General features: G+C 37.1%; 1 protein-coding gene across 1 annotated transcript; it reads left to right on the top strand.

Annotated features, from left to right (window-relative positions):
• Positions 1–80: 80 nt before the first annotated feature.
• Positions 81–9416, top strand: LOC104773941 (DNA polymerase epsilon catalytic subunit A). Its single transcript, XM_010498613.2, has 29 exons — positions 81–275; positions 453–537; positions 679–759; positions 841–984; positions 1495–1590; positions 1749–1949; positions 2370–2427; positions 2509–2651; positions 2734–3131; positions 3228–3357; positions 3439–3636; positions 3713–3787; positions 4149–4339; positions 4560–4740; positions 4822–4886; positions 5161–5293; positions 5398–5499; positions 5584–5667; positions 5884–5958; positions 6115–6174; positions 6244–6485; positions 6564–6612; positions 6899–7059; positions 7151–7217; positions 7563–7667; positions 7773–7892; positions 7977–8165; positions 8486–8592; positions 8897–9416. Exons 1-29 carry the CDS (start codon positions 118–120, stop codon positions 9264–9266), a joined length of 4068 nt encoding a protein of 1355 aa, XP_010496915.2. The 5' UTR covers positions 81–117; the 3' UTR covers positions 9267–9416.
• Positions 9417–10217: the final 801 nt, after the last annotated feature.

The following is a 10217-nucleotide window of genomic DNA, read 5'->3' as shown; positions in this document are numbered from 1 at the left end:
AGTCTTCTGATCTCTTGCAAAGAGCCTGGACTTTGGTTATATGATCGTTGTCTGTTCCATTTAGGTTGACCCAAAGCTTTACTTGAAACAATTTCCAGGGGTGCAAGATGGTACTCCATGGAAATGGCTGGTGTAGTTACCTATACTGGAGCCAAAATCATCCAGAATGCCCGTTTGCTTATTGATCGAATCGGGAAACCACTTGAGTTGGATACAGATGGTATATGGTGTTGTCTCCCTGGATCTTTTCCTGAGAACTTTACTTTTAAAACGATGTAAGGTTTTGCTATCTCCATGTTTGGAAGTTCCGTGTTCTATTTTGTTTTGAATATATTGCAATAGTTCACTTTAAGATATATTCAAGAGTTTTTATATCCATGTTAGGGGGGATTTTATTTTCTCGTGGTTCTCAAGATGTTAAGTAAACCATCAATTCTATTTTTTGACTGCAGTGACATGAAGAAACTCACAATCTCTTATCCATGTGTAATGCTAAATGTTGATGTGGCAAAGAATAATACAAATGATCAATATCAGGTATGCCAAGCTTTTCCTTACCTATATGTAGCTTTTGTGTTCAGTCTTAAATAAGCAGATGATATAAACCCTTCTGAGGTTCTGAAAGCATTTTGCCTTGTGTTTCGTTTCCTTTTTCCCTTTAATTGTTGGTTGAAACAGACTCTTGAAGATCCTGTACGCAAGACATACAAGTCACATAGTGAATGCTCAATTGAATTTGAAGTGGATGGACCGTACAAGGTATGCTTAAACTTTATTAAACTTTTACGTGTGCTGCTCTTTGATTGCTGCGTAGAAATATTTGTAATTCTTTCCATTCAGGCAATGATTATTCCTGCATCGAAAGAGGAAGGAATCTTAATTAAGAAGCGTTATGCTGTTTTCAATCATGACGGAACCTTAGCAGAACTCAAGGGTTTTGAGATCAAGCGTAGAGGGGAGCTGAAACTCATTAAAGTTTTCCAGGTATCCTTTCCTTTCTTTGTGTTGTAATGATTCATCAGATTGTTGCTTCATCTATTTTTAGGCTCAAAGCGGTTGATGATTGTATTTCACTTGATCTAGTTATAGTAGACTTTTAGTAACTCTTTCTAGCAGCATTTTTAAGGTTCTAATTCTGACATAAAATAATTCTCTGTTAGGAAAAGGGAGAATTCCACTGGTTCTTAATTGCTTGTTCAGGTGACTATTTAGCAAGTATCTAGAGCTCCTCTACCTTCATCGTTCATAAAAGAACAGACTGATAAATAAAATCTCTGTTCTATGACGACACACTGCATGTTACATTTTTTTTTTTTAAAAACATTTCCATCCTATTTTTTGGATTCTTGTGTTTACTTAAGCTTATTTCAAATATGAACTGCATAAGATGTTCATGATTTGTTAGACGCAAGCATCCCAAGAAAATAGGCTGAGATTTACTTGATAAACATGTGTAGAGCCTTCATTATTTGTTTTTCTATCCCTTCCCTACAGGCCGAGCTTTTTGACAAATTTCTCCATGGATCAACTCTTAAAGAGTGCTATTCTGCTGTTGCAGCCGTCGCAAATCGGTGGCTTGACCTACTCGATGTATGTGAAATAATTTGTTTTTTGTTATTTTTTAGTTGATTTTTTTCCCCCTACCGAGGAGCCACTGAGGAGAAAGACTTTTCATATAGGTGCTGCTAAATTCTCTTATTTGTAAAAGGGTCATTTTGCTCATAGTTTTCTCTTTACATTTTCTCCAGAATCAAGGAAAAGATATTGCCGATAGTGAACTGCTAGATTATATATCAGAGTCAAGCACAATGAGCAAATCGTTAGCAGATTATGGTGAGCAAAAGTCATGTGCAGTGACCACCGCAAAACGCTTGGCTGAATTTCTTGGTGATTCAATGGTCAAAGATAAAGGACTTCGTTGCCAATACATTGTTGCTTGTGAGCCAAAGGTACATTTCTGTCAAACTTAAAATTTTCGTGGAACTTTTGTCCTCCTTTGACATATAAAGAGGCCATCCATTACCAACCCGAACAGGCCAGAAAAAACTGAATAGTTAGGTCTTATGAAAAAAATAACTGATTCACATATCTTCTTCCATCTTTTCTTATAATTTTTTAGTACGAGTGACAGACTTGTGTATGTTCTGTTAACAATCTCTACTGTTGGAGGACTTAGTTAGGTTACACTGCTGAATGTACATTTTCTCTAAGTCAATAATGTCGTCACACATGTAATCTGTATTAATAATGTTGCTTACATTTAAAAAAGTATTTACTGTCTGTTAAGCATCTTTTTGAGCTATTCTGGTATAGTATATCTGCTTATAGTACTTCCTTTCTTGCAACTTAACACCTTTTCTCATGATTAGGGTACACCTGTTAGCGAACGGGCTGTTCCTGTTGCTATATTTGAAACAACGAAACCGGGTAAACCTTCTGTTATCTGCTGTGATTATGTATTCTTGCGTTCTTATCGATCAAATGTAATGGAAACGTCAAAATTCACAGGAATTATGAAGTATTATCTGCGAAAATGGTGCAAGACATCATCAGACGTCGGAATCCGTTTAATTATTGACTGGTCGTATTATAAGCAGCGCCTTAGTTCAGCTATCCAAAAAGTTATTACCATTCCTGCTGCAATGCAGAAGGTTCATTGTTACTATTTATATTGGTTTTGTTTTTCTTAATATTCTTTCTGTAAATATCTAACGGCTTATATGACCTCTTTAGGTGGAAAATCCTGTGCCTAGGGTGAATCATCCTGATTGGCTCCATAAAAAGGTTCGTGAGAAAGAGGACAAATTTCGCCAGAGAAAACTAGTTGATATGTTTAGTTCAGCAAACAAAGACGGTGTGTCGGACACAGATCATTTGGTGACTGAAGATAATATGGAAGATATTGAGGATTTTTGCAAAGAAAACAGGCCTTCCGTGAAAGGGCCAAAGCCAATTGCACGTTCTTTTGAAGTAAAAAAAAAAATGACTGAACACGAGCAGAAAGAGAGCTGCGGTCCAGAGTTCCATGATATCTCATTTCAGAACATTGACAAGAACGTAAATTACCAAGGATGGCTTGAACTGAAAAAGAGAAAATGGAAAGTGACATTAGAGAAGAAGAAAAAACGAAGGTAGTACTTTATTTGGAACAAAATGTAGTTCAATATGACATCCGCTGCTTCTAAAACTTTCTGAACTTCTTGACTGTGTATTCCTTCTTTTTGTAGGTTGGGTGATCTAAGATCTTCAAAGCAGATTGATGCTCACGAGATAAATCAAAAAGTTGGTCTGGGAAGAGGAGGTGTAGGTTCATACTTTAGGAGGCCTGAAGAAGCCTTGACTAGTTCACATTGGCAGGTGGGCACAGCAACCTAAATGTATTTATATTTTTGGCTAATATTTTGTAACCATATAATGTTGTCTTTCTGGCTTTTTCAGATAATACAACTGGTCCCAAGTCCACAGAGTGGGCAATTTTTCGCCTGGGTGGTTGTGAAAGGATTGATGCTTAAGATCCCATTGACAATCCCAAGGGTGTTTTACATTAATTCCAAAGCTCCTACAGTTGAAAAATTCCCGGGAAAGTGTGTCAACAAGATTCTTCCTCATGGAAGGCCTTCTTATAATTTGATTGAGGCATGCCTTTTATCAACTATACATCTTTCCCCTTGTATTCCTTTTAGTTAGTTACTAGTTTTATATTTCTTTACAGGTTAAAATTCAGGAAGATCAATTTAAAAAAGAAAGCAAAATGCGTGCAGCTCTTCTTGCCAACCCTGAAATTGAGGTGAGGTCTTTTAAAAAGTTAAAAAAAAATAAGTGCCATCAGAAGCCACACCTTTTATCGACTACCCACCCATCGCATGTCTTAAAAGTAATAAAGAAAGTTTCTTAGTATCGTTAACTCTTACTTCTGTGATCTCTGGTGGCATTTTATTTGGTGAGTAGACAAATTGTATTTGGTGTCTGTGATCTCAGTTATGTGTGTGTGTCTTCTTTGTTATTTGAATAGAATGTGAATGAGACCCATCGACTTGTCAGCTTGGTGGGATTTGTCAACTTGTTTGTTAAATGCATGTTTTGACCTTCATTTTTCATCAAGAGAATACCATGTTTATGCTTGCTTGTCTCATAATTAACTTTGGCAGGGCATATATGAAACTAAGGTGCCTCTGGAGTTTAGTGCTATATGTCAAATTGGATGTGTATGCGAAATTGATAACACAGCTAAGCACCGTAATATCCAAGATGGATGGAAAATTGGTGAACTTCATATGAAAACTACAACTGAGTGTCGCTACTTGGACCGTTCAATTCCACTTGTTTACTTGTATAACAGGTAAAGCTCCATTCTGTAAAGTAACATGACTACCCCTTTTTCTGATGGAAACCAATTCAACTTCATGCAATTTAAGTTGAAGAAGGTTTTGATTGTAAATTTCTAGTAGGCATTTAGTCACAATGTTGGAGTGTTTATGACTACGTGTCTAGTCATATTATTGAATACTCTATGCAGACCGGAATACTTATCTCATGGTATACTTGTTTCTTGTTTGCAGCACCTCTACAGGGCGTGCTATGTATGTTTTATATTGTCATGCATCGAAGCGTATGTCTGCCGTGGTAGTTGATCCTTTTAATAGCAAGGAATTATTACCATCTGCCCAAGAGAGACAGTTTAGAGATAGTTGCCAAGAATTTTCAATTGACTTATTGTCTTGGGGTAGTATCCTTTTCCAGGTATGCTCTAAACTCATCACATAGAACCCCTACAATAGTAGTCGTGCATTTTTTTGAGCTTTTGTGAATGCTAATCATCAGGTAGACTATGTTGACCATCCTGAAGCTGCCAAGAAGATTATACAGAAAGCAATAAGTGAATACAAGTAACTCGTTTTTCCTGATTTATAGCGGTGCAGCTTGTTAAATGTTTCCCTGACATATTGAATCCAATAGTGTTTCTATTGAATCAGTTGCGCATGCTTTTTCCTATTTGATTTTTTCCTGTGTGAACTAGTTGGTAACTTAGAATCTTAGATACATTGTATAAGTTAATTGTCCCAAAAAGAAACAAAGAGTTTGATTGTTGGACTTTTCTTGTAAGGTTATGTTAAATCATCCCGTAGTGTTGACTAGTCACATTGTTTCTTTATCTTGCAGAGAAGAAAATAGTGGACCAACTGTTGCTGTCATTGAATGCCCTGACTATAACTCCATGATGGAAGGTATTAAGGCCCTGGATGATTTCCCCTGTGTGAGGATTCCCTTCAACGGCGATGACAATAGTTATCAGGTTCCTAACTTATAAACCAATTGGCTACCTTTTCTCCTTTTATGTTATGATAGATGTTTATTTGATCAAGTAATACGTATGTGTGGTGGGGTTGCAATGCATAGCCTGTCTCCTGGCAACGTCCAGCAGCAAAAATAGCAATGTTCCGTTGTGCTGCAGCATTTCAGTGGTTGGATCAGAGGATTGCCCAATCAAGATACGCCCATGTAGGTTATGTTTCTAAAGTGGAGATATAGTTCCTCATATTATTGTTTTGTGCAGTTATTGACATTTCCTGTACAACTTACTAGGTGCCTCTGGGGAATTTTGGACTTGATTGGCTAACATTCACAATAGATATCTTCATGTCCAGGGCACTCCGTGGCCAGCAACAGGTCTTTTCTTCGAATTTCCTAACTTGTAACTTTTTTTTTAGTTCCACTGCTACAATATTTGCCTTCCTTTTTCTTTCTGTTTGCCTTTTTGCTCTTGCTCTGTTCCTCCAGCGCCTAGGCAAAAGGCTGTTGTCTCTCTATCACTGATTTCGATTTTTTTTTCTTTTTCCTTTAGAAGTGCCTATTATGTATCACTGAATTTCCTTTGTATAACAGGTCCTTTGGGTGTCAGATAATGGTGTTCCAGACCTCGGAGGTATAAACAATGAAGAGACATTCTTTGCTGATGAGGTACGTAACCAAATGGGTTAAAAAAAATTTCCTTTTGGATTCTGTGAATTTTGTCAGGATCATCGCAAATCTCTATGTTGTTTTTCTTTTTTTTTTTTTCTCTTTTTGTTTTTGTGCGCTATCAAGGTGATAAACTGGTATGCTTCTCTGACACAGGTGCAACAGACAAGTTTGGTATTCCCTGGAGCGTATAGAAAAGTGTCTGTGGAGCTAAAGGTCATAAAAAAAAATGATTTAATTGTCGTGCTCTTTTGGATGTTGTTCTAATTAACATGCATTGTGCAGATCCATCACTTGGCTGTTAATGCCCTTCTGAAAAGCAACCTTGTGAATGAAATGGAAGGAGGCGTCTTTTCGGGATTTGAAACAAATTCAGACGAGAACACCAGTTTTGATGAGACCACTGGATGTGCTCAAGCATTTCGTGTCCTGAAACAATTGTTTGATAATTGCTTTACTGATGTGCGTAAATATGAGAATATCTATGCTGATTCCATTTTGCAACGCTTGTCTTGGTGGCTCTGCAGGTATGATTATGTCACATCTTGTAACATGTTCACTTTTTTTTTGACTCATAACATACCGATGTTAATTCCTTATTGTAGCCCGTCCTCTAAGCTCCATGATCCAGCTCTTCATCTCATGCTTCACAAGGTAAATATTATCTAGTATTTCTTGCTTTTTATCAAGTATAAATGAGTTGGTGTGGATAAATCAGCAGACTTTATATAAATTTACTCCTGTCTGAATCTTTCTTAGTCAATTCATTTTATCGAAACTGAAGCTAACAAATAATACCTCCATGCTGGATTATGCTTATTATGACATATCATTCCCAAGGCACCTTCAGATCCTGAGATTTGTCAGTTACATTCACTTTTTATTTGCCTTTAAAATTCTAAACCCATTTGACATCCTGCGTTTTTCATGAATATTGTAGGTCATGCAAAAGGTCTTTGCTCTGCTATTGACTGATTTGCGGAGATTGGGTGCTATGATAATTTATGCAGACTTCTCAAAGGTCATTATCGACACAGGGAAATTTGATCTATCTGCTGCTAAGGCCTATTGTGAAAGCTTGCTCACAGCGGTGGGAAATAGGTTGGTTTCTTCCTTTCACGGTATATATGTTTGACTATATGTCGGCTGCACTCATTTTCCTGCCATTATTTTTGTACTTTGCCCCTGACAGTTCTATCTTTGAGTGGATATTGCTCGAGCCGGTTCACTACTGGCACTCATTACTTTTCATGGATCAGGTTAGAATTCTTATTTCTTATACTTCCCTTTTGTATTCTTAATTTCTGATAGCTAAACATGGTAAACTTTGTTGTAAATTGTAAAATTACAAATCCCTGAACATAAAAATTGAGCCTCAAAGAGAGGAAATGAAAAAGTGACAATCCATGGGACCTCAATTCATGTTGTTCCAGTAAACCAGAGTAAAGTCCTTTCACCTTGATGGTTAAAAAATAATTTCCAAACTGCACTGAACTCTACTAAAGCCCCATCTTCCATCATTAGCTTTGGTTTAATCAGACTTCTTGATCTTGCTTTTCCTTATTTATACCCTCTCATCAAGATATCTCTTTTTCAACCTTTAGTATAACTACACTGGTATCCAAGCTACCGATGATGAAAGTTCACCTGACGAAGTGGCTATTGAACAAAAATGGAGTGTTGCACGACATTTACCCGAGTATATTAAGGTGTACAGACAGAACCCTCACTCAAATCAAAGCAGAGTGATTTAAACATGTGGCAACAGTTAGACTATTTTCTTGGACACTGATGCATTTCATCTATCTTGGCAGAGTGATTTCACTATAATCGTTGCCGAGTTTATATTCCATCCCTGGAAATTTGCATTAGAGAAAAAAAAAGGCAGTTCAGAGAGTTTAGAGGCACAGATGGTAGAATATCTAAGAGAACAGGTAGTCTTAAAGCCATTTCTTTTGATTTACTTTTCGTTCCCTCAAAAGATTATCTCCTCATTAATTTTTTGTTTTTTTATGCAGATTGAATCCTATTTCACAGAGAGGCTTCTTAAGAAGGTTATTGATATCATGTCACACATGAAGGACATAAACGTTTCAGATGCATCTCGGTTTTCTGGTCAAACTCCCAAAGGAGATTACACGTTAGAATTTATACAGGTTATCTCTGCTGTTCTGGCTCTTGACCAGAATGTCCAGCACGATGTTCTGGTAAGTACTCTACCTATTCCTTTTCAATTTTACCTGATACTGGTACAATTTGATAAACATATGGAGTATTCACAAGTCCTCTGAATAGATTAATCTTGGAAATGAAAATTCAAAATTCTCATATAGAGTTTTTAATCTTTATAATTTGAAAACCTCTTTGTAAATGATTTCATTCACAAATCCAGTCTACATTCCGGAAATCTGATTCTTGAAACTGTTTACCTAAAAAGTTGGATAGTTTCAGATGGGTGTTAACTATTGTCTTCTCAAATTTTGTTCTCTAGACCTACAATCTTACTGACGTAATCTCTTCTCTATAGGTAATGAGAAAGAATCTGTTGAAGTACATTAAGGTAAAAGAGTATGCTGCTGAAGCCGAATTTCTTGATCCTGGGCCCTCCTGCATCTTACCTAATGTAGCTTGCAGGTATTACTTGACCAAAAGAAATGCTCAATTTTTGTGATTCAAAGAAGCATTCTGGTGATTTGCTACCTCTAGTTTTTGCTATCTGTTTGCAACACTAAAAGAAAAGAAAAACGCCGTAGACCCCCAAATCCCAGAGAAAAGAGGGCTACCTTGGTCATATTCCGAAGGCTGAATATACCATCTGCTCTGTCATATATCTACCCACATTGTGTTTTTTAATACTTGACTTTTTTGAAGTAGTAAGCAGTAAGACGGCTGAAAATGTATACACCAAGTTTTGATTATACTGTTTTTATTGTTGCAGCAACTGTGATGCCTACAGAGACCTAGATTTATGCAGAGACCCAGATCTATTAACAGAGAAAGAATGGTCATGTGCGGATACACAATGTGGGAAGATATATGACAGAGAGCAGATGGAGAATAGTCTTCTCCAGATGGTGAGACAGAGAGAGAGAATGTACCACATGCAGGATCTAGTGTGCATTAGGTGCAATCAGGTGAAAGCCGCTCATTTGACAGAGCAGTGTGAGTGTTCTGGTTCCTTTAGATGCAAAGAGAGCGGGTCAGAGTTCCACAAGAGGATGGAGATTTTCTTGGATATAGCAAAGCGCCAGAAGTTCAAAATGCTAGAAGAATGCACCTCTTGGATTTTACAATGCACCAGCTGCTAACAAAACAGAGAAAGACATCATTTATAGGTTAATTGATTTGTGTATAATTTCTACACCTAACTGACTCAAAACAAATGTCTTTACATGATGAAGTTGTGGTGATAGCATTTTTCAGTGACATAACTAGCGCTCTTGGATCAGGCCATTTAATTCATAGAGTGAAAGGGGAACTATCATTACATAATAACTTTGCTGAAAGGTGAAAGTAAGAAAATACAAAAGTATACACAATAAGAGACTGTCCCGTGAGCCATAAAGTGCAAGTTACTTATTGTAAGTAGAAATCAGCGCACAAGCCTAGACTGTTTATTTATCTAGATAGAGAGATAATAACTCAGGCCAAGCCACCTACACAAATAGCCACATCTGAACCAGAAAATCCCTCTGTCTTGCAAGCTAAATATTCAAAATCAGCTTCTTTCAAATTATGAGGAGTATCCCCCAAATGCACCTGATTCATACACGAATATCATTAGGATTGGGTCTCCTGAATTTACTATGAGAAAAGTTTTAAGACAATTCAGTACTTTGAACATGTGCTGACGAGCCTTGACATCAGGTAGAGGGATATAGATACGCTTATCAAAACGTCGCCGAATAGCCTGCAATGAACAAGGTATTGAGTATTATTCTAAAGCTGGAAACTAATTCAAAAACACCAATCCACTCTTATGAGTTTCACCTGATCAAGAGCATACGGTGTATTTGTTGCTACTAGAACAAGGAATTTCTCATCATTGTGTCCGACACCCTAAAATAAAAGAGAAATAGAGAGAGAGAGAAAGAAGTCATGTTTCTCCTAATAATTCATCCCCAGAATTCTAATAATCTTCTCACCTGCATCTGCACAAGAAGCTCTGTTTTGATACGTCTTGAAGCTTCACTTTCATTGCCTTCTGTTGGTGCAGGATTCAGCACCCCCGACATACCGAGCTAAACCAGAAATACTAA

Source organism: Camelina sativa, unplaced genomic scaffold, assembly GCF_000633955.1.
Source record: "Camelina sativa cultivar DH55 unplaced genomic scaffold, Cs unpScaffold00793, whole genome shotgun sequence".
Taxonomy (NCBI): Eukaryota; Viridiplantae; Streptophyta; class Magnoliopsida; order Brassicales; family Brassicaceae; genus Camelina; species Camelina sativa.
This window is presented reverse-complemented; position numbering and strand designations above follow the sequence as displayed.